The sequence below is a fragment of the Oncorhynchus nerka genome, linkage group LG19 (assembly GCF_034236695.1).
Source record: "Oncorhynchus nerka isolate Pitt River linkage group LG19, Oner_Uvic_2.0, whole genome shotgun sequence".
Lineage (NCBI taxonomy): Eukaryota > Metazoa > Chordata > Actinopteri > Salmoniformes > Salmonidae > Oncorhynchus > Oncorhynchus nerka.
This window is the reverse complement of record NC_088414.1, coordinates 36888310-36913474: the sequence shown is the minus strand read 5'-3', so window position 1 is coordinate 36913474 and position 25165 is coordinate 36888310. Positions and strand designations below refer to the sequence as shown.

At 47.9% G+C, this 25165-nt stretch overlaps 1 protein-coding gene and 1 pseudogene across 1 annotated transcript; one reads left to right on the top strand and one right to left on the bottom strand.

Annotated features, from left to right (window-relative positions):
* Nucleotides 1-527: 527 nt before the first annotated feature.
* LOC135562547 (uncharacterized) lies at nucleotides 528-4539 on the bottom strand. The gene is made up of 2 exons (XM_065005050.1): nucleotides 4431-4539; nucleotides 528-1903 (listed from the first exon to the last, which is right to left on the bottom strand). Exons 1-2 carry the CDS (start codon nucleotides 4537-4539, stop codon nucleotides 528-530), a joined length of 1485 nt encoding a protein of 494 aa, XP_064861122.1.
* A 1105-nt stretch (nucleotides 4540-5644) lies between these two features.
* Nucleotides 5645-25165, top strand: part of LOC115127809 (rho GTPase-activating protein 24-like) — a 44691-nt pseudogene continuing 25170 nt past the window's right edge.

Sequence of the window (25165 nt, the reverse complement as noted above, 5' to 3'; positions counted from 1 at the left end):
ACGGGATCAGTGGAAAGTTATTTTGAGGGGGCTGGCACCCTGCAGGCAAAGTAGTATGTTACGACAGAGGGGAGTGGGGGACAGAGGGGAGTGGGGGGACACAGGGGAGTGGGGGGGACACAGGAGAGTGGGGGACAGAGGGGAGTGGGGGACACAGGGGAGTGGGGGGACAGAGGGGAGTGGGGGGACACAGGGGAGTGGGGGGACACAGGGGAGTGGGGGGACACAGGGGAGTGGGGGTACACAGGGGAGTGGGGGACAGAGGGGAGTGGGGGACACAGGGGAATGGGGGGACACAGGGGAGTGGGGGGACACAGGGGAGTGGGGGTACACAGGGGAGTGGGAGGACACAGGGGAATGGGGGGACACAGGGGAGTGGGGGGACAGAAATCATTCTAACTCATCAATTTTTTTGTCAATCTCTGACACTGTTCTCCCCTGTTAATGATTCTCAGGTGTAGAGAGATAGGAGCAACAGAGGGATGATTCCCGGCGATGCTCCTGTGTGTATGGTGGGGAATAGTTTGTTACGGAGGCTGGGGAGTGGGCTGAAGAGGGGGCTGGGGAGTGGGCTGGGGAGGGGACTGGGGAGTGGGCTGAAGAGGGGGCTGGGGAGTGGGCTGAAGAGGGGCTGGGGAGTGGGCTGAAGAGGGGGCTGGGAAGGGGGCTGAGGAGGGGACTGGGGAGTGGGCTGAAGAGGGGACTGGAGAGTGGGCTGAGGAGGGGGCTGAGGAGGGGACTGGGGAGTGGGCTGAGGAGGGGGCTGGGGAGTGGGCTGAGGAGGGGGCTGAGGAGGGGACTGGGGAGTGGGCTGAGGAGGGGGCTGAGGAGGGGGCTGAGGAGTGGGCTGAGGAGGGGACTGGGGAGTGGGCTGAAGAGGGGGCTGGGGAGTGGGCTGGGGAGTGGGCTAAAGAGGGGCTGGGGAGTGGGCTGAAGAGGGGGCTGGGGAGTGGGCTGAAGAGGGAGCTGGGGAGTGGGCTGAGGAGGGGTCTGAGGAGTGGGCTGAGGGAGGGGCTGGGGAGTGGGCTGAAGAGGGGGCTGGGGAGTGGGCTGAAGAGGGGGCTGGGGAGTGGGCTGAAGAGGGGGCTGGGGAGTGGGCTGAAGAGGGGCTGGGGTGTGGGCTGAAGAGGGGGCTGGGGAGTGGGCTGAAGAGGGGACTGGAGAGTGGGCTGAGGAGGGGACTGGGGAGTGGGCTGAAGAGGGGGCTGGGAAGGGGGCTGAGGAGGGGACTGGGGAGTGGGCTGAAGAGGGGACTGGAGAGTGGGCTGAGGAGGGGACTGGGGAGTGGGCTGAAGAGGGGACTGGAGAGTGGGCTGAGGAGGGGACTGGGGAGTGGGCTGAAGAGGGGACTGGAGAGTGGGCTGAGGAGGGGACTGGGGAGTGGGCTGAAGAGGGGACTGGGGAGTGGGCTGAAGAGGGGACTGGAGAGTGGGCTGAAGAGGGGGCTGAAGAGGGGGCTGGGGAGGGGGCTGAAGAGGGGACTGGGGAGTGGGCTGAGGAGGGGACTGGGGAGTGGGCTGAAGAGGGGACTGGGGAGTGGGCTGAAGGGGGCTGAAGAGGGGGCTGGGGAGGGGGCTGAAGAGGGGACTGGGGAGTGGGCTGAGGAGGGGACTGGGGAGTGGGCGGAGGACTGGGGACTGGGGAGTGGGCTGAGGAGGGGACTGGGGAGTGGGCTGAGGAGGGGGCTGAAGAGGGGACTGGGGAGTGGGCTGGGGAGTGGGCTGAAGAGGGGGCTGGAGAGTGGGCTGAGGAGGGGGCTGGGGGTGGGCTGGGGAGGGGTCTGGGGAGGGGGCTAGAGAGGGGGTTGGGGAGTGGGAGGGGACTGGGGAGTGGGCTGAGGAAGGGGCTGGGGAGTGGGCAGGGAGTGGGCTGAGAAGTGGGCTGAGGGGGGCTGGGGAGTGGGCTGAGGAGGGGGCTTAGGAGTGGGCTGAAGAGGGGACTGGGGAATGGGCTGAAGAAGGGACTGGGGAGTGGGCTGAGGAGGGGGCTGGTGAGTGGGCTGAGGAGTGGGCTGAGGAGGGGGCTTAGGAGGGGGCTAGAGAGGGGCTGAGGAGTGGGCTAAGGAGTGGGCTGAGGAGGGGCTAGAGAGGGGCTGGGGAATGGGCTGAAGAGGGGACTGGGGAGTGGGCTGAGGAGTGGGCTGAGGAGTGGGCTGAGGAGGGGGCTAGAGAGGGGGCTGAGGAGTGGGCTAAGGAGTGGGCTGAGGAGGGGGCTAGAGAGGGGGCTGTCAGGCTAAATAAAGAGAAAGGGTCAAATCAAATCAAAGTTTATTTGTCACATACACATGGTTAGCAGATGTTAGTGTATTTGTCACATACACATGGTTAGCAGATGTTAGTGTATTTGTCACATACACATGGTTGGCAGATGTTAGTGTATTTGTCACATACACATGGTTAGCAGATGTTAATGTATTTGTCACATACACATGGTTAGCAGATGCTAGTGCGAGTGTAGCGAAATGCTTGTGCTTCTAGTTCTGACAATGCAGTAATAACCAACGAGTAATCTGACCTAACAATTCCAAAACTACTACCTTATACACACAAGTGTAAAGGGATAAAGAATATGTACATAAAGATATACGAATGAGTGATGGTACAGAATGGCATAGGCAAGATGCAGTAGATGGTATCGAGTACAGTATATACATATGAGATGAGTAATGTAGGGTATATAAACATAAAAGTGGCATAGTTTAAAGTGGCTTGTGATACATGTATTACATAAAGATGGCACGATGCAGTGGATGGTATAGAGTACAGTATATACATATACATATGAGATGAGTAATGTAGGGTATGTAAACATTATATAAAGTGGCATTGTTTAAAGTGGCTAGTGATACATTACATCCATTTTCCAATATTAAAGTGGCTGGAGTTGAGTCAGTATGTTGGCAGCAGCCACTCAATGTTAGTGGTGGCTGTTTAACAGTCTGATGGCCTTGAGATAGAAGCTGTTTTTCAGTCTCTCGGTCCCTGCTTTGATGCACCTGTACTGACATCGCCTTCTGGATGATAGCGGGGTGAACAGGCAGTGGCTTGGGTGGTTGTTGTCCTTGATGATCTTTATGGCCTTCCTGTAACATCAGGTGGTGTAGGTGTCCTGGAGGGCAGGTAGTTTGCCCCCGGTGATGCGTTGTGCAGACCTCACTACCCTCTGGAGAGCCTTACGGTTGTGGGCGGAGCAGTTGCCATACCATGCGGTGATACAGCCCGACAGGATGCTCTCGATTGTGCATATGTAAAAGTTTGTGAGTGCTTTAGGTGATAAGCCAAATTTCTTCACCATGCTGTCTGTGTGGGTGAACTAATTCAGTTTGTCTGTGATGTGTACGCCGAGGAACTTAAAACCGATTACCCTCCCCACTACTGTCCCGTCGATGTGGATAGGGGGGGTGCTCCCTCTGCTGTTTCCGGAAGTCCACAATCATCTCCTTTGTTTTGTTGACATTGAGTGTGAGGTTATTTTCCTGACACCACACACCGGGGGCCCTCACCTCCTCCCTGTAGGCCGTCTCGTCGTTGTTGGTAATCAAGCCTACCACTGTAGTGTCGTCTGCAAACTTAATGATTGAGTTGAAGGCGTGCATGGCTACGCAGTCATGTTTGAACAGGGAGTACAGGAGAGGGCTCAGAACGCACCCTTGTGGGGCCCCAGGGTTGAGGATCAGCGGGGTGGAGATGTTGTTACCTACCCTCACCACCTGGGGGTGGCCCGTCAGGAATTCCAGTGCCCAGTTGCACAGGGCGGAGTCGAGACCCAGGGTCTCGAGCTTGATGACGAGTTTGGAGGGTACTATGGTGTTAAATGCTGAGCTGTAGTCGATGAACAGCATTCTCACATAGGTATTCCTCTTGTCCAGATGGGTTATGGCAGTGTGCAGTGTGGTTGCGATTGCGTCATCTGTGGACCTATTGGGGCGGTAAGCAAATTGGAGTGGGTCTATGGTGTCAGGTAGGGTGGAGGTGATATGGTCCTTGACTAGTCTCTTAATGCACTTCATGATGACGGAAGTGAGTGCTACGGGGTGGTAGTCGTTTAGCTCAGTTACTTTAGATTTCTTGGGAACATGAACAATGGTGGCCCTCTTGAAGCATGTGGAAACAGCAGACTGGGATAAGGGTTGATTGAATATGTCCGTAAACACACCAGCCAGCTGGTCTGCGCATGCTCTGAGGACGCGGCTGGGGATGCATCTGGGCCTTCAGCCTTGCGAGGGTTAACATGTTTAAATGTTTTACTCATGTCGGCTGCAGTGAAGGAGAGTCCACAGGTTTTGGTAGCGGACCGTGTCAGTGGCACTGTATTGTCCTCAAAGCGAGCAAAGAAGTTGTTTAGTCTGTCTGGGAGCAAGACATCCTGGTCCGTGACGGGGCTGGTTTTCTTTTTGTAATCCGTGATTGACTGTAGACCCTGCCACATACCTCTTGTGTCTGAGCCGTTGAATTGCGACTCTACTTTGTCTCTATACTGACGCTTAGCTTGTTTGATTACCTTGTGGTGGGAATAGCTACACTGTTTGTATTCGGTCATGTTTCCGGTCACCTTGCCCTGGTTAAAAGCAGGGGTTCGCGCTTTCAATTTCGAGCGAATGCGAAAGACAAAACACTGTGAATATTGTACTTGGTGGGACAGTGGGGGTCATTGAAGGAACACTGAAGAGTACGACCTGAGGGAACCAACATAATCTAATTGGTGAAAAAGAGAGTGGCTCAAGGGGAGACTGGGAGTGTATTGGAAAGGGAGGGAGGTATGGCACTGGCTGAGTGAAAACACATTCCTGAAGCATGTGGATGAATGGATAGGACAAGGAGGGAGAGGCACGTGCAGCAAGGCCACAGCTTACTCTAAATAGTGCTAAACACCATTACTGCTGGATAACGCAGGAACACTGACTTCCATCTCCTCTGAGAGTGAATGGAGGGAATAATACACTACTATAATAACACCTTCTAGGAGAGATGGCAGCTAAGTGGATTCTTCTGTCAACACAATCCAGCCTGAAAGTAGATCCTCTGGATTTTTCAATGCCAGGTTGAGTTAAGTTTAGCAGCCTAAAAAAGGACTTGAGCCCTGGGAACCAAGACTGAGGTGAGCATGAGAGGAGCCGAGCCACAAGTGCACTCTTTATCTGGATTCAGCAACAACGTGCGGAGGAACTTTTCTGACATTCCAATGTTCAGTGGTGAAAGAAGGGACCTGTGTTATCAGTAGAACACATAGTATTACTGGACTCTCAAATCTCCTGTCAAATCATTTTACTTAAGACTCTGAAGAGGAGACATTAACCACCAAAAATGAAGAGGAGATTTTACTTTCCAAAGTTCAACATTCCATATAACTTTTTTTGACATTGCTCATATTCCTGTGGCTGTTCAATTGATTGGGATGTTTGCTTCATTCTATGCCTCAGTGATTGTGAGTTTTTGATGTGTCCGGCACTTTACAATGCCTCTTCTTGTAGAATGAAATTCTTTCCTTTGGAATGCTCATTTATCTGATTAGGTCACATAGTTGAGCTCAGGGACCACTGTTGAGCATTGACAAGGAAAGTCTGCCCCCTCATTTCTTGAGTCATCAGATCAAGGAGCCTTATCTGTTTACCTAAAGAGAGGGAGAGGAGGAGGGAGGGAGAGAATAGACATAACACGGAGTACCAGCCAGGAGAGAGTTTACAAAACAAAAAGAGGTAGATAAAAGTGGGCGAGGACACGCACTGGTCTCCACAGCGTTGAGCTGTCACAAGCCATCTGGGTCCTCTCATAATCCCCCATCAAACAGCCCGACTGGCCAGAAAGAAAAGAGTGGAGGAAAAGAGTGGAAAAGGAGGGAGAGATCTGGACGGTGAGAGAGACGGAGATCTGGAAGGAAAAAGAGAGAGAGAGATTTGGATGGTGAGAGAGAGAGAAATATCTGGGTGGGGAAAAAGAGAGAGAGAGATCTGGACAGTGAGAGAGAGAGAGAGAGATCTGGACAGTGAGAGAGAGAGAGAGAGATCTGGACAGTGAGAGAGAGAGAGAGATCTGGACGGTGAGAGAGAGAGAGAGAGAGAGAGAGAGAGAGATCTGGACGGTGAGAGAGGGAGAGAGAGAGAGAGAGAGAGAGAGAGATCTGGACGGTGAGAGAGAGAGAGATCTGGATGGTGAGAGAGGGAGAGAGACAGAGAGAGAGAGAGATCTGGACGGTGAGAGAGAGAGAGAGAGATCTGGACGGAGAAAGAACAAATGTGAAGAGAAAAGCGAAGATGCCGGAGAACAAGGCGACAGTGTACAGGACCAGCAGCTACCTGTCCCACTCTGCCTACAGGAAGATCAAGCGGGTTCTGAGCTTCAGGAGGCGTGAGTTTCTCAGACCACACAGAGACCCACACAGAGACCCACACACAGGCACCAACACACAGACCCACACAGAGCTGCAGTGTGAGGCAGGCTGTGTAGATAGGTGGTTTGGGGGTATAGAGGGTTTGAGTTCTCTTGTCTGAGGAAAGGAAAGAAAATCCCTGAACCATAAAATTCGTACTCTATAATCATCTGTTTATTAAATTAGCCTGGGTGATCTTAAATCCTCTCTCTCTCTCTCTCCTCTCTGTCTGTCTCTCTCTCCTCTCTGTCTCTCTCTCTCTCTCCTCTCTGTCTCTCTCTCTCTCCTCTCTGTCTGTCTCTCTCTCCTCTCTGTCTCTCTCTCTCTCCTCTCTGTCTCTCTCTCCTCTCTCTCTGTCTCTCTCTCCTCTCTGTCTGTCTCTCTCTCCTCTCTGTCTCTCTCTCCTCTCTGTCTCTCTCAGGCGTGTTTGGCCAGCGGCTGGAGGAGACGGTTCTGTATGAGCGGCGTTACGGGGTACACATGGCACCGCTGGTGGTGGAGCAGTGTGTGGACTTCATCCGGGAGCGGGGTCTTCTGGAGGTGGGATTGTTCCGCCAGCCAGGCCAGGCCACGCTGGTTAAAGAGTTGCAGGATGCCTTCGACGCTGGGGAGAAGCCCTCCTTTGACAGGTAAGAGCTCTCCGGTCAACACAAACAGGTTCTGCTTGATTGCAAACACTGCAGTTCCCAAGCAAACAGATCAAGTTCATGAAGTTATACCTATGCACCAGGTATGTCTGGATGTCTCACTATATGTAGTTGCTCACCCACATACACTGGTAGTGATGTTCTGTATTTTAAGTGTGTGTGTGTATGTGCGTGTGTGTGTGTTTGTCATCCTAGCAGTACAGACGTGCACACCGTGGCGTCGCTCCTGAAGCTGTATCTGCGGGAGCTGCCAGAGCCACTGGTGCCCTTCTCCAGATACCAGGACTTCCTGGTGTGTGGCAAGAAGATCTCCTCTGAGAGGAAGCAGGTAAGTGTCCATCCAGCCGCATCATGCAGGCCATGCTGAGATGCATCACAACCGCTGATCTAAAAGTCCAAGGGAGAAATCGAATTGATAAACTCCACCAATGGTTAATATTGTGATAGGAGCAGCGTAGCGCACTACCTACAACAATATCTTTGCCTGTGTCTCCAAGAGTTTGACAGAACTACGGCATCTTCTTCATCAACTTCCAGTGGCTAACTTCAACCTGCTCAACTACATCTGCCAGTAAGTCTACCGTTTACCTGAAATTTACAACAATTATCACAAATCAAGATAACGTAAACTCTGCATACAACATACCTCACGATTAACGCATTTCCAAAGCAATGAATGGAAATGGATTGAGTCACTACAGCAGGGTTCCCCAACTGGCAGGCCGCGGGGGATTTTATTTGGCACCTCAACTTTTCTGAGCAATATAAAACAATATTGTACTTTATTTCTTTTTATTTCTTTGTTTATTGTTGGACATCCAAGTGATTTTAATGTTGGGAATATGTTCCAAAGGATTCCCATTTCCAAAGTATAATATAGAGATATACAGAGCCTTCACAAAGTATTCAGACCTCTTTGATTTTTCCCACATTTTATTAAGTTACAACCTTATTCTAAAATGTATTAAATAAATGCACACAATACCCCACAATGACAAAGCGAAAACAGTATTTTTTTGTGCAAATTTATGAAAAATAAAAACACATACCTTATCTATATAAGTATTTAGACCCTTTGCTATGACACTTGAAATTGAGATAAGGTGCATCCTATTTCCATTGATCACCCTTGAGATGTTTCTACAACTTGATTGGAGTCCACCTGTAGAAAATTCAATTGATTGGACATGATTTGAAAAGTCCTGTCTATATAAGGTCCCACAGTTGAGATTGGATGTCATTGCAAAAACCAAGCCATGAGGTTGAAGGAATTGTTCGTAGAGCTCCGAGACAGGATTGTGTCGAGGCACAGATCTGGGGAAGGGTACCAAAATATTTCCGCAGCATTGAAGGTCTCAAGAACACAGTGGCCTCCATCATTCTTAAATGGATGAAGTTTGGAACCACCAAGATTCTTCCTAGAGCTGGCTGCCTGGCCAAAGTGAGCAATCGGGGGAGAAGGGTCTTGGTCAGGGAGTTGACCAAGAACCCAATGGTCACTCTGACAGAGCTCCAGAGTTCCTCCGTGGAGATGGGAGAACCTTCCAGAAGGACAACCATCTCTGCAGCACTCTACCAATTAGGCCTTTATGATAGAGTGGCCAGACAGAAGCCACTCCTCAGTAAAAGGCACATGATAGCCTGCTTGGAGCTTGCCAAAAGGCACCTTAAGGACTCTCAGACCATGAGAAACAAGATTCTCTGGTCTGATGAAACCAAGATTCAACTCTTTGGCCTGAATACCAAGTGACACGTCTGGAGAAAACTTAGCACCATACCTACGGTGAAGCGTGGTGTGGGTTTTCAGCGGCAGGGACTGGGAGACTAGTCAGGATTGAGACAAAGATGAACGGAGCCAAGTACAGAGAGATCCTTGATGAAAACCTGCTCCAGAGATCTCAGGACCTCAAACTGGGGCGAAGGTTCACCTTTCAACAAGACAACGACCCTAAGCACAAAGCCAAGACAACGCAGGAGTGGCTTCGGGACAAGTCTCTGAATGTCCTTGAGAGGCCCAGCCAGAGCACGGACTTTAATCCGATTGAACATCTTTGGAGAGACCTGAAAATAGCTGTGCAGCAACACTCCCCATACAACCTGACAGAGCTGGAGAGGATCTTCAGAGAAGAATGGGAGAAACTCCCCAAATACAGGTGTGCCAAGCTTGTAGCATTTTATCCAAGAAGACTGGAGGCTGTAATTTTTGCCTAAGGTGCTTCAACAAGTACTGAGTAAAGGGTCTGATTACTTATGTAAATGTAATAATTTATTTTTTATTTTTAATAAATTAGAAAACATTTTTAAAAACAACAACAGTTTTTGCTTTATCATTATGGGGTCTTGTGTGTAGATTGTTGAGAAACAAACACAATTTATTCCATTAGAAAATAAGGCTGTAATGCAAAAAAATGTGGAAAAGGTCAAGGAGCCTGAATACTTTCCGAAGGCACTGTATGTGATTGTATACAAACGTAAGCAAGGTTTGAAATGATTCTATTTGAGTCAAATATTATATCTGTTTTTGTTTCTCGCGGTCAATTTGCAGTCTACAAATTATTTGTAATTATGTTCCGTCCTCCTGGCCATCTAGCTCAGGAAGAATCGGCCTGCAGTTGAATCTAGTTGATGATTCCTGCACTATAGGTTCGTTTTATGTCATTTCATCAAGCCATGACAGGCACCACCATCTCAGATGGTTCTGAAATCATTTCTGTAGTTAGAAACAGGTAAGATTAGAATTCCTGCAATATCATTTTGATGAAATATAATAATCTGAGAAATTAAGCTAATTGATTGCATTTTAAGTTATAGAAGTCATATAATATTCAATAAATATAGTACCCAACATCCGATTGGGACCAAACTTTTTTTCTAACAACGAGTAAGACATGGAATCCAAATAGATTGTCAAAAGCCACCCAGAATCCTATCCACCCAGAATCCTATCCACCCAGAATCCTATCCACCCAGAATCCTATCCGTACATAATGTATACGGTATCAGTTCTCTATGTCTGACTAGTAGTATGGAGCTGCGGCTTGGAGTTTCTTCATCCTAAGAATGTAAGAAATTCTCAGTGAATTTAGTGATGTTTTCCCCCCCTGTTCAGAGTTATTGAAGATGTTAGGTTTATGTCCCATCCTACATCCCAATATTACCCGGTTATGTCCACTAGATGGTGCTGTTCCTGCTATTATTATTATTATTATGTTTGTTTTTTTAAGAATTCCCCCCCTCAATGTTAAAGGGAAAAACAGCTCACCCATATTGCCAAATGGTTTCCTTACCCTGTAAGCAGTTTATGGACCAGGTACGACAGCAATCTATGCTTTGGTTTTATTTACCTGGCCACTGTTTCAAATGCTAACTTTTTACAATTTGTGGCAGAAATCCAATGCAAGTCAATGGTACCAATACTAGCATTTTCACGTTTCATATCCAAGTAACATTGAGTTACACAATACATTTTGAGCTATTTCAGGATGATTTGCACATGAAGCATGACTTTTGACCATCCTCATGTCTAACTCCTTGTTAAAAAAAGGTTGATCTAAATCAGATGTCAGTTACTATATTTTTTAAATATTATATGAATCCTATAAATTAAAATGACAAATTTGGGTGAAATCAATTAGCTTAATTTCTCAGAGATCAAATGATTTGTATCCCAGAAAAATAATGGTGCAAAAATGCTAATCAAATATTTTTCTAACAATAGAAACAATTTCAGAACAATTTGAGATAGTGGATGTCAAAATCCTCTTTCTTGGACTTTTTGAGGTGGAACGACCCAATAGAATTGGCCTGTGGCCCAGTCACAACATACGCCATACAGCCTCATCTGTTCAACCATGACACATTTCTGTATGTTATGTAGCAGATGTGACAAAATCGACTCTGCCCAAGTCTCATACAGATAAATCACTGCCAATACAGGTTTTTGAACGAAGTCCAGTCCTATTCTAGCAGCAACAAGATGAGCACCCAGAACCTGGCTACTGTTTTTGGCCCAAACATCCTACGACCCAAAGCTGAAGATCCAGAGAGCATCATTGGAGGTGTGTGAGAGTCAGTGGAGGCTGGTGGGAGGAGCTATAGGAGGATGGGCTCATTGTAATGGCTGGAATTGAAATCAAGGAATGGAGTCAAACGTGATTTCCATATTTTTGATAGCATTCCATTTATTCCATTCCAGCCAGTACAATGAGCCTGTCCTCCTGTAGCTCCTCACACCAGCCTCCACTGGTGAGAGTGTTATTCAGAGAAAGAGACATGGGTCAGAGCTAGACAGAACTAGCCAACAGATACAGAGCCAGTGAAGACAGACTGAAACAGATATAGGCAGATAAAGATAGTGTCTGTCTGTCTGTCTGCCCATGTGTCCTTGAGACAGTGTTTATATCAACACATTGTTGTGTAACATGCTATGTGCCATGTGATGCTGTTTGTACTGTATGTGTCCAGCTGTTACTCAGTGTGTGTGTGTGTGTGTGTGTGCGTGTGTGTGTGTGTGTGTGTGTGTCTGTCTGTCTGTCTGTCTGTCTGTCTGTCTGCCCCCCACCCAGGGGCAGCCGTGGTGCAGCAGCTTATGTCCGAGCTGATCAGGGAGCACCTGTGCCTTTTCTCCAGGGAGGGGGGAGACATAGAGGCCCCTGGCTCTTCACCCTGACTCTTACCCATGTCAGAGATGGAAAGGAGACCCATTCGAGGGGGCGCACATCCAGCCAACTGCCCAGACCCAGTCGCATGATTACAGTCTGGGCATAACAGCTGAGCACCTCCCCCAACAACAGCTAGCACACCATCCTTCCCCTTGCTCCCGCCAGCTCTCCCTGCCTCTGATCCCTAAGAGGAGAGGTTCGGCCCAAAACCCACATGAAACCAGCTTAGCCACACGGCTGTCCATCACAGACCACCAGCAGCAGCCAGCTGAGGTGTTCTCTCTAGTGAGTCTTGCTTCTGGGCCTCTGTACCACAGACACACTCTGTCCCAGTCAGAGTCCCAGCCCACTGAGACCGCAGACAGCCCCCACCCTGCCTCCCAACTCACAGAATCTGCATCCACAGTGACGCTACAGGCAGCCGCAGAACCCAGCAGCATGCTGCTCATTGGCTGGAGGGGCCCAGAGGATCCCAGCTGGGCTGCAGAACAGGGGACTACTGGCACCAGTGGTAGCAGTGAGGCTCAGGACAGTACTCTGTCTGTCTATGACAACCTGGACACACTACAACGCATGGAGGAGGTGGCTGCGGATGGTGGTGGGGGCAGCCCTGCTGGCCCAGTGGAGGTGGAGGTGGGCACGACCAGCATGGTAGACACCAGAAGCTCCTGGTCTTCCTGTGAGATTCTGTCCCTGGAAGACAATGGGTGTGGTGTGGTCAGAACCAGCCCAGGACAGGGGTCCACTAGGTTCCCCTCCTTCAGGACTGACCCAGGAGACGAGGACCTCCCTCCTAACTCCCCAGCCTCCTCCTCTGCCCTCACTGATGCCCCCCTGAGCACGGGCAGCTCGGAGGTCTTCCTGCCCTCTGCTCCTCCGGACCTCCGCGTCCCCCCGGCCTCCCAGGCCATGCACTGGCTCTTGACTGGCCTCAGACAACAGATGGCCAGGCAGAGGGCTGAGTTCGAGGCCAAGATCCAGAGGTAATAGAAATGTGAATAAACCATACCAATGCAACAGCAGTCCTCGTCAACAGTCTATATACATGCTACACGGAGTGTACCAAACATTATGAACACCTGCTCTTTCCATGACATAGACTGACCAGGTGAAAGCTATGATCCCTTATTGATGTCACTTGTTAAATCCACTTCAAATCAGTGTAGATGAAGGGGAGGAGACAGGTTAAAGAAGGATTTCTAAGCCTCAAGATAATAAAGACATTGATTGTGTATGTGTGCAATTCAGAGGGTGAATGGGCAAGATAAAAGATTAAGATGCCTTTGAACAGGGTATGGTAGTGTGCTCCGGGTTTGTGTGTGTCAAGAACGGCAACGCTGCTGGGTTTTCAAGCAACAGTTTCCTGTGTTTATCAAGAATGGTCCATCACCATCCAAAGGACATTCAGCCAACTTGACACAACTGTGGGAAGCATTGGAGACACCATGGGCCAGCATCCCTGTGAAAAGCTTTTGACACCTTATAGAGTCCATGCTCTGATGAATTCTACTCAAGAATAGGAAGGTGATCCTAATGTTTAGTACACTCAGTGTACAGTCTATATAGAATCTTCAACATGTGCCAGGTTACAATAACATATTAGTCCTACATGTTACATGTTACACCACAGTCCTGTAGTACCAGCAGAGTGAAACCTCTGTGTGTGACTCCCTGTACTTCTCTGTCCTGTCTCTCCCAGGTTGGAGATGCGTAACGAGGCCCTCCAGGGGGAGGTGGTGGGACTGCGGACCAGCCTGGAGCAGCAGCGCCGCTGGCACAGTGTGGCCGAGATCAAGATCCGCAACGTGGAGCGTGCCAGGGCCGATGCCGACCGCCGCAACACCACTCTGCAGAGGGAGATGGAGCAGTTCTTTGATAACTTCGGAGAGCTGAACGCTGAGGCCCGGAAGAGCGAAGGTTAGGGTTAGCACCCCTGGAGAGCTGAACGCTGAGGCCAGGAAGAGCGAAGGTTAGGGTTAGCACCCCTGGAGAGCTGAACGCTGAGGCCAGGAAGAGCGAAGGTTAGGGTTAGCACCCCTGGAGAGCTGAGCGCTGAGGCCAGGAAGAGCAAGCATATCTTACAGAGCTTCTGATGGCCAGTCAGATTAGAGAAAGATGCCATTATCAGAGCACTACAAGAGCAGTATCAGGAGAAAACACCATCCATCTGAATAGAATATAGAGAGAACTGTCTGTTGCCATGATTAATCCATATTGGATTTGTCTCATAATGAGTTATACATGTTTGAGGATGGTTTTGAGATGGAACCTGCTGAGATGGGCAGCTCTGCTTTGATGGCTTGGACATTGTTCAACCAGACATATTGACCACCAGACCAGACCAGACCAGACCAAACCAGACCAGACCAGACCAGAATGAGGTGGACTGGAGACGATAGAGACAGACAAGAAACATAAGCTACTGAGCTCACTAAATGTGTCTATGACTGAAATGAGCCCTATAATATACAGAATCAAAACTTGGAGACTTAATGGATGGCTGACAGCTGGCCTGGCCGTTGATATAATAGACAGGCCCAGACCCAGCCAGTCTGGGAAGTAAATCTGGGAAGTAACATAACAGTCTCATAGAATCTGACCCTACGAGATCCGGAGTACTGCTGGTTTTCAGTTCTACCTGATCATTCATTACACCCACCTGGTGCCCCAGGTCTAGATATGTCCCTGCATAGAAGGGAAGAATTGGGGGGGCATTGTAACTGGCTTCAAGGTTCAGATTTGAATGTGAGGCCCAAACAAGGTGTTGAAACGCAGAGAATATGTACTATTCCCAGTCTCTGACAAGATCCCACAGCCATTTAGACATCGTGTGAAAGCTGATCTTAAATAGGATTTGATTTAGTGCTTCCAAGTATTGAGGTCATGCTCTGAGTTTGTCTATGAGGGTGTCTGAGAACAGACTCATATTACTGATGCAGGTATTTCACACTGCTATAAATATGAAGGATTATAATTTGGGACCCATCTGAACACTATTTCACTTTGTTGTGACAGGGCAGGGTGAGTCACAGCTTTTAACAGTACACCACCTGAAAATACTCTGTAGCTTTTCCACGAAACCAATATGTATAGTGCAATATTAACGTCCTGAATAATAAAACATACTTTTACTAAATCATTTTGCAGAGGAACGTGCGCGCACACACACACTGATACACGCATGCAAGCACGCAAACACACACACTTGTATGACATAAAATAACCAAAGACTTAAGCAATAGATCCTGTCTATAGCAACAGCATTTTATTGAGCAGAATTCATTTTTGTCCTCCTTTGATGTCAAGTGATAATCATCTCTTGAGTTTTTGCATATTTTTCAGACAGGACGAATATAATGGAACATATTAAAGGTGCAACACAGGATTTATTTTTGCATTGTAATTTCAGAAAAAAAGTCCATAATATATCCGGTACTAATAGTGGAATGATGGTGTTTCACCGTATTAATGACCCGCTAGTGTTGTGATTGGCTGTGATATTCACCTATTGATTTCTCCTGCCGGTGCAGCATCTGTTTTCAAACTGGGAAAGCTATTCTGACTTTGTAGCTATGTTATCAAGTGGAAATTGCTCTGTCATTTTCTGGTTGGTAAAATTCTACACTGTTTGCTCAATTTCAGTTTATGTGAGAAAACAAGCACTGCATAGTGCAGGGAATCAATGTACCATCTAAATTGCTGTGAAATATCTTTTCCATAACAAACAATATATATTTTTTACAGCTATTTGAAACTGGTGGACCAAATCAAAAGCTACTTTTGGTTTTGGTCCACCAGCATCAAACAGTGGTTTTGTTCACTATTCAGTGATTGTTTTTTTCACATAATCTGAAATTGAGCGAACCGTGTAGAATTTTCTAAACCAAGAAATGAGTGATTTCCACTAGATATCCCAGCCACAAAGTCAGAACAGCTTTCCTAGTTTGACCACAGATGCTGCTGTGGCGGAAAAGGAATCAATAGGGGAATACACCAGCCAATCACAACACTGGCGGGTCAGTAATATTGCGACACACTATCATTTCACTATTACCGGCAGATATATTTTGGACATTTTTTAAAATTAAGATGCAAAAATTTTAGGAAAAAATCTCATGTGTAGCACTTTTAAGGAGTCATCAGTGATGCATCTCTGAATAAGACCACCAGTGGGCGCCCAAACATGGCATTGCACAGCAGAGAACACACAAGCAGTAGGGAGGGACAGGCCAATCTAACAGATCCTACCTCCAGTTTATAGACTTGACTATGTATCGATGTCTTGAAGAAATGTGTATTCAAAAAGTTTGATTGCATTAAACAGCAAACCAGACAAAGTGTCTGTATTGATTGTTTGATAACAAAATGAGTGATAGAGATAAAGACATAAGGTAACATAGACCAGTAGGGTTTGGTCAGTATGATTGGGACCAGTGGACTGTAAACACAGGGTTTGGTCAGTATGATTGGGACCAGTGGACTGTAAACACAGGGTTTGGTCAGTATGATTGGGACCAGTGGACTGTAAACACAGGGTTTGGTCAGTATGATTGGGACCAGTGGACTGTAAACACAGGGTTTGGTCAGTATGATTGGGATCAGTGGACTGTAAACACAGGGTTTGGTCAGTATGATTGGGATCAGTGGACTGTAAACACAGGGTTTGGTCAGTATGATTGGGACCAGTGGACTGTAAACACAGGGTTTGGTCAGTATGATTGGGACCAGTGGACTGTAAACACAGGGTTTGGTCAGTATGATTGGGACCAGTGGACTGTAAACACAGGGTTTGGTCAGTATGATTGGGATCAGTGGACTGTAAACACAGGGTTTGGTCAGTATGATTGGGACCAGTGGACTGTAAACACAGGGTTTGGTCAGTATGATTGGGACCAGTGGACTGTAAACACAGGGTTTGGTCAGTATGATTGGGACCAGTGGACTGTAAACACAGGGTTTGGTCAGTATGATTGGGACCAGTGGACTGTAAACACAGGGTTTGGTCAGTATGATTGGGACCAGTGGACTGTAAACACAGGGTTTGGTCAGTATGATTGGGCAGTGGACTGTAAACACAGGGTTTTGTCAGTATGATTGGGACCAGTGAACTGTAAACACAGGGTTTGGTCAGTATGATTGGGACCAGTGGACTGTAAACACAGGGTTTGGTCAGTATGATTGGGACCAGTGGTCTGTAAACACAGGGTTTGGTCAGTATGATTGGGACCAGTGGACTGTAAACACAGGGTTTGGTCAGTATGATTGGGACCAGTGGACTGTAAACACAGGGTTTGGTCAGTATGATTGGGACCAGTGGACTGTAAACACAGGGTTTGGTCAGTATGATTGGGACCAGTGGACTGTAAACACAGGGTTTGGTCAGTATGATTGGGACCAGTGGACTGTAAACACAGGGTTTGGTCAGTATGATTGGGACCAGTGGACTGTAAACACAGGGTTTGGTCAGTATGATTGGGATCAGTGGACTGTAAACACAGGGTTTGGTAAGTATGATTGGGACCAGTGGACTGTAAACACAGGGTTTGGTCAGTATGATTGGGACCAGTGGACTGTAAACACAGGGTTTTGTCAGTATGATTGGGACCAGTGAACTGTAAACACAGGGTTTGGTCAGTATGATTGGGACCAGTGGACTGTAAACACAGGGTTTGGTCAGTATGATTGGGACCAGTGGACTGTAAACACAGGGTTTGGTCAGTATGATTGGGACCAGTGGACTGTAAACACAGGGTTTGGTCAGTATGATTGGGACCAGTGGACTGTAAACACAGGGTTTGGTCAGTATGATTGGGACCAGTGGACTGTAAACACAGGGTTTGGTCAGTATGATTGGGACCAGTGGACTGTAAACACAGGGTTTGGTCAGTATGATTGGGACCAGTGGACTGTAAACACAGGGTTTGGTCAGTATGATTGGGACCAGTGGACTGTAAACACAGGGTTTGGTCAGTATGATTGGGACCAGTGGACTGTAAACACAGGGTTTGGTCAGTATGATTGGGACCAGTGGACTGTAAACACAGGGTTTGGTCAGTATGATTGGGACCAGTGGACTGTAAACACAGGGTTTGGTCAGTATGATTGGGACCAGTGGACTGTAAACACAGGGTTTGGTCAATATGATTGGGATCAGTGGACTGTAAACACAGGGTTTGGTCAGTATGATTGGGATCAGTGGACTGTAAACATAGGGTTTGGTCAGTATGATTGGGATCAGTGGACTGTAAACACAGGGTTTGGTAAGTATGATTGGGACCAGTGGACTGTAAAACAACGGGTTTGGTCAGTATGATTGGGACCAGTGGACTGTAAACACAGGGTTTGGTCAGTATGATTGGGACCAGTGGACTGTAAACACAGGGTTTGGTCAGTATGATTGGGACCAGTGGACTGTAAACACAGGGTTTGGTCAGTATGATTGGGACCAGTGGACTGTAAACACAGGGTTTGGTCAGTATGATTGGGACCAGTGGACTGTAAACACAGGGTTTGGTCAGTATGATTGGGACCAGTGGACTGTAAACACAGGGTTTGGTCAGTATGATTGGGACCAGTGGACTGTAAACACAGGGTTTGGTCAGTATGATTGGGACCAGTGGACTGTAAACACAGGGTTTTGGTCAGTGGTATGATTGGGACCAGTGGACTGTAAACACAGGGTTTGGTCAGTATGATTGGGACCAGTGGACTGTAAACACAGGGTTTGGTCAGTATGATTGGGACCAGTGGACTGTAAACACAGGGTTTGGTCAGTATGATTGGGACCAGTGGACTGTAAACACAGGGTTTGGTCAGTATGATTGGGACCAGTGGACTGTAAACACAGGGTTTGGTCAGTATGATTGGGACCAGTGGACTGTAAACACAGGGTTTGGTCAGTATGATTGGGACCAGTGGACTGTAAACACAGGGTTTGGATTGGGACCAGTGGACTGTAAACACAGGGTTTGGTCAGTATGATTGGGACCAGTGGACTGTAAACACAGGGTTTGGTCAGTATGATTGGGACCAGTGGACTGTAAACACAGGGTTTGGTCAGTATGATTGGGACCAGTGGACTGTAAACACAGGGTTTGGTCAGTATGATTGGGACCAGTGGACTGTAAACACAGGGTTTGGTCAGTATGATTGGGACCAGTGGACTGTAAACACAGGGTTTGGTCAGTATGATTGGGATAAACACAGTGGACTGTAAACACAGGGTTTGGTCAGTATGATTGGGACCAGTGGACTGTAAACACAGGGTTTGGTCAGTATGATTGGGACCAGTGGACTGTAAACACAGGGTTTGGTCAGTATGATTGGGACCAGTGGACTGTAAACACAGGGTTTGGTCAGTATGATTGGGACCAGTGGACTGTAAACACAGGGTTTGGTCAGTATGATTGGGACCAGTGGACTGTAAACACAGGGTTTGGTCAGTATGATTGGGACCAGTGGACTGTAAACACAGGGTTTGGTCAGTATGATTGGGACCAGTGGACTGTAAACACAGGGTTTGGTCAGTATGATTGGGACCAGTGGACTGTAAACACAGGGTTTGGTCAGTATGATTGGGACCAGTGGACTGTAAACACAGGGTTTGGTCAGTATGATTGGGACCAGTGGACTGTAAACACAGGGTTTGGTCAGTATGATTGGGACCAGTGGACTGTAAACACAGGGTTTGGTCAGTATGATTGGGACCAGTGGACTGTAAACACAGGGTTTGGTCAGTATGATTGGGATCAGTGGACTGTAAACACAGGGTTTGGTCAGTATGATTGGGACCAGTGGACTGTAAACACAGGGTTTGGTCAGTATGATTGGGACCAGTGGACTGTAAACACAGGGTTTGGTCAGTATGATTGGGACCAGTGGACTGTAAACACAGGGTTTGGTCAGTATGATTGGGACCAGTGGACTGTAAACACAGGGTTTGGTCAGTATGATTGGGACCAGTGGACTGTAAACACAGGGTTTGGTCAGTATGATTGGGACCAGTGGACTGTAAACACAGGGTTTGGTCAATATGATTGGGACCAGTGGACTGTAAACACAGGGTTTGGTCAGTATGATTGGGACCAGTGGACTGTAAACACAGGGTTTGGTCAGTATGATTGGGACCAGTGGACTGTAAACACAGGGTTTGGTCAGTATGATTGGGACCAGTGGACTGTAAACACAGGGTTTGGTCAGTATGATTGGGACCAGTGGACTGTAAACACAGGGTTTGGTCAGTATGATTGGGACCAGTGGACTGTAAACACAGGGTTTGGTCAGTATGATTGGGACCAGTGGACTGTAAACACAGGGTTTGGTCAGTATGATTGTGGATAAACACAGTGTGGACTGTAAACACAGGGTTTGGTCAGTATGATTGGGACCAGTGGACTGTAAACACAGGGTTTGGTCAGTATGATTGGGACCAGTGGACTGTAAACACAGGGTTTGGTCAGTATGATTGGGACCAGTGGACTGTAAACACAGGGTTTGGTCAGTATGATTGGGACCAGTGGACTGTAAACACAGGGTTTGGTCAGTATGATTGGGACCAGTGGACTGTAAACACAGGGTTTGGTCAGTATGATTGGGACCAGTGGACTGTAAACACAGGGTTTGGTCAGTATGATTGGGACCAGTGGACTGTAAACACAGGGTTTGGTCAGTATGATTGGGACCAGTGGACTGTAAACACAGGGTTTGGTCAGTATGATTGGGACCAGTGGACTGTAAACACAGGGTTTGGTCAGTATGATTGGGACCAGTGGACTGTAAACACAGGGTTTGGTCAGTATGATTGGGACCAGTGGACTGTAAACACAGGGTTTGGTCAGTATGATTGGGACCAGTGGACTGTAAACACAGGGTTTGGTCAGTATGATTGGGACCAGTGGACTGTAAACACAGGGTTTGGTCAGTATGATTGGGACCAGTGGACTGTAAACACAGGGTTTGGTCAGTATGATTGGGACCAGTGGACTGTAAACACAGGGTTTGGTCAGTATGATTGGGACCAGTGGACTGTAAACACAGGGTTTGGTCAATATGATTGGGACCAGTGGACTGTAAACACAGGGTTTGGTCGGTATGATTGGGACCAGTGGACTGTAAACACAGGGTTTGGATTGGGACCAGTGGACTGTAAACACAGGGTTTGGTCAGTATGATTGGTACCAGTGGACTGTAAACACAGGGTTTGGTCAGTATGATTGGACCAGTGGACTGTAAACACAGGGTTTGGATTTAGGGTTTGATTGGGACCAGTGGACTGTAAACACAGGGTTTGGTCAGTATGATTGGGACCAGTGGACTGTAAACACAGGGTTTGGTCAGTATGATTGGGACCAGTGGACTGTAAACACAGGGTTTGGTCAGTATGATTGGGATCAGTGGACTGTAAACACAGGGTTTGGTCAGTATGATTGGGACCAGTGGACTGTAAACACAGGGTTTGGTCAGTATGATTGGGACCAGTGGACTGTAAACACAGGGTTTGGTCAGTATGATTGGGACCAGTGGACTGTAAACACAGGGTTTGGTCAGTATGATTGGGACCAGTGGACTGTAAACACAGGGTTTGGTCAGTATGATTGGGACCAGTGGACTGTAAACACAGGGTTTGGTCAGTATGATTGGGACCAGTGGACTGTAAACACAGGGTTTGGTCAGTATGATTGGGACCAGTGGACTGTAAACACAGGGTTTGGTCAGTATGATTGGGACCAGTGGACTGTAAACACAGGGTTTGGTCAGTATGATTGGGACCAGTGGACTGTAAACACAGGGTTTGGTCAGTATGATTGGGACCAGTGGACTGTAAACACAGGGTTTGGTCAGTATGATTGGGACCAGTGGACTGTAAACACAGGGTTTGGTCAGTATGATTGGGACCAGTGGACTGTAAACACAGGGTTTGGTCAATATGATTGGGACCAGTGGACTGTAAACACAGGGTTTGGTCAGTATGATTGGGACCAGTGGACTGTAAACACAGGGTTTGGTCAGTATGATTGGGACCAGTGGACTGTAAACACAGGGTTTGGTCAGTATGATTGGGACCAGTGGACTGTAAACACAGGGTTTGGTCAGTATGATTGGGACCAGTGGACTGTAAACACAGGGTTTGGTCAGTATGATTGGGACCAGTGGACTGTAAACACAGGGTTTGGTCAGTATGATTGGGACCAGTGGACTGTAAACACAGGGTTTGGTCAGTATGATTGGGACCAGTGGACTGTAAACACAGGGTTTGGTCAGTATGATTGGGACCAGTGGACTGTAAACACAGGGTTTGGTCAGTATGATTGGGACCAGTGGACTGTAAACACAGGGTTTGGTCAGTATGATTGGGACCAGTGGACTGTAAACACAGGGTTTGGTCAGTATGATTGGGACCAGTGGACTGTAAACACAGGGTTTGGTCAGTATGATTGGGACCAGTGGACTGTAAACACAGGGTTTGGTCAGTATGATTGGGACCAGTGGACTGTAAACACAGGGTTTGGTCAGTATGATTGGGACCAGTGGACTGTAAACACAGGGTTTGGTCAGTGGACTGTAGGGTTTGATTGGGACCAGTGGACTGTAAACACAGGGTTTGGTCAGTATGATTGGGACCAGTGGACTGTAAACACAGGGTTTGGTCAGTATGATTGGGACCAGTGGACTGTAAACACAGGGTTTGGTCAGTATGATTGGGACCAGTGGACTGTAAACACAGGGTTTGGTCAGTATGATTGGGACCAGTGGACTGTAAACACAGGGTTTGGTCAGTATGATTGGGACCAGTGGACTGTAAACACAGGGTTTGGTCATGATTATGATTAAACACAGGGGACCAGTGGACTGTAAACACAGGGTTTGGTCAGTATGATTGGGACCAGTGGACTGTAAACACAGGGTTTGGTCAGTATGATTGGGACCAGTGGACTGTAAACACAGGGGATTGGGACCAGTGACTGTAAACACAGGGTTTGGTCAGTATGATTGGGACCAGTGGACTGTAAACACAGGGTTTGGTCAGTATGATTGGGACCAGTGGACTGTAAACACAGGGTTTGGTCAGTATGATTGGGACCAGTGGACTGTAAACACAGGGTTTGGTCAGTATGATTGGGACCAGTGGACTGTAAACACAGGGTTTGGTCAGTATGATTGGGACCAGTGGACTGTAAACACAGGGTTTGGTCAGTATGATTGGGACCAGTGGACTGTAAACACAGGGTTTGGTCAGTATGATTGGGACCAGTGGACTGTAAACACAGGGTTTGGTCAGTATGATTGGGACCAGTGGACTGTAAACACAGGGTTTGGTCAGTATGATTGGGACCAGTGGACTGTAAACACAGGGTTTGGTCAGTATGATTGGGACCAGTGGACTGTAAACACAGGGTTTGGTCAGTATGATTGGGATCAGTGGACTGTAAACACAGGGTTTGGTCAGTATGATTGGGACCAGTGGACTGTAAACACAGGGTTTGGTCAGTATGATTGGGACCAGTGGACTGTAAACACAGGGTTTGGTCAGTATGATTGGGACCAGTGGACTGTAAACACAGGGTTTGGTCAGTATGATTGGGACCAGTGGACTGTAAACACAGGGTTTGGTCAGTATGATTGGGACCAGTGGACTGTAAACACAGGGTTTGGTCAGTATGATTGGGACCAGTGGACTGTAAACACAGGGTTTGGTCAGTATGATTGGGACCAGTGGACTGTAAACACAGGGTTTGGTCAGTATGATTGGGACCAGTGGACTGTAAACACAGGGTTTGGTCAGTATGATTGGGACCAGTGGACTGTAAACACAGGGTTTGGTCAGTATGATTGGGACCAGTGGACTGTAAACACAGGGTTTGGTCAGTATGATTGGGACCAGTGGACTGTAAACACAGGGTTTGGTCAGTATGATTGGGACCAGTGGACTGTAAACACAGGGTTTGGTCAGTATGATTGGGACCAGTGGACTGTAAACACAGGGTTTGGTCAGTATGATTGGGACCAGTGGACTGTAAACACAGGGTTTGGTCAGTATGATTGGGACCAGTGGACTGTAAACACAGGGTTTGGTCAGTATGATTGGGACCAGTGGACTGTAAACACAGGGTTTGGTCAGTATGATTGGGACCAGTGGACTGTAAACACAGGGTTTGGTCAGTATGATTGGGACCAGTGGACTGTAAACACTCAGTATGATTGGGACCAGTGGACTGTAAACACAGGGTTTGGAGTATGATTGGGACCAGTGGACTGTAAACACAGGGTTTGGTCAGTATGATTGGGACCAGTGGACTGTAAACACAGGGTTTGGTCAGTATGATTGGGACCAGTGGACTGTAAACACAGGGTTTGGTCAGTATGATTGGGACCAGTGGACTGTAAACACAGGGTTTGGTCAGTATGATTGGGACCAGTGGACTGTAAACACAGGGTTTGGTCAGTATGATTGGGACCAGTGGACTGTAAACACAGGGTTTGGTCAGTATGATTGGGATCAGTGGACTGTAAACACAGGGTTTGGTCAGTATGATTGGGACCAGTGGACTGTAAACACAGGGTTTGGTCAGTATGATTGGGACCAGTGGACTGTAAACACAGGGTTTGGTCAGTATGATTGGGACCAGTGGACTGTAAACACAGGGTTTGGTCAGTATGATTGGGACCAGTGGACTGTAAACACAGGGTTTGGTCAGTATGATTGGGACCAGTGGACTGTAAACACAGGGTTTGGTCAGTATGATTGGGACCAGTGGACTGTAAACACAGGGTTTGGTCAGTATGATTGGGACCAGTGGACTGTAAACACAGGGTTTGGTCAGTATGATTGGGACCAGTGGACTGTAAACACAGGGTTTGGTCAGTATGATTGGGACCAGTGGACTGTAAACACAGGGTTTGGTCAGTATGATTGGGACCAGTGGACTGTAAACACAGGGTTTGGTCAGTATGATTGGGACCAGTGGACTGTAAACACAGGGTTTGGTCAGTATGATTGGGACCAGTGGACTGTAAACACAGGGTTTGGTCAGTATGATTGGGACCAGTGGACTGTAAACACAGGGTTTGGTCAGTATGATTGGGACCAGTGGACTGTAAACACAGGGTTTGGTCAGTATGATTGGGACCAGTGGACTGTAAACACAGGGTTTGGTCAGTATGATTGGGACCAGTGGACTGTAAACACAGGGTTTGGTCAGTATGATTGGGACCAGTGGACTGTAAACACAGGGTTTGGTCAGTATGATTGGGACCAGTGGACTGTAAACACAGGGTTTGGTCAGTATGATTGGGACCAGTGGACTGTAAACACAGGGTTTGGTCAGTATGATTGGGACCAGTGGACTGTAAACACAGGGTTTGGTCAGTATGATTGGGACCAGTGGACTGTAAACACAGGGTTTGGTCAGTATGATTGGGACCAGTGGACTGTAAACACAGGGTTTGGTCAGTATGATTGGGACCAGTGGACTGTAAACACAGGGTTTGGTC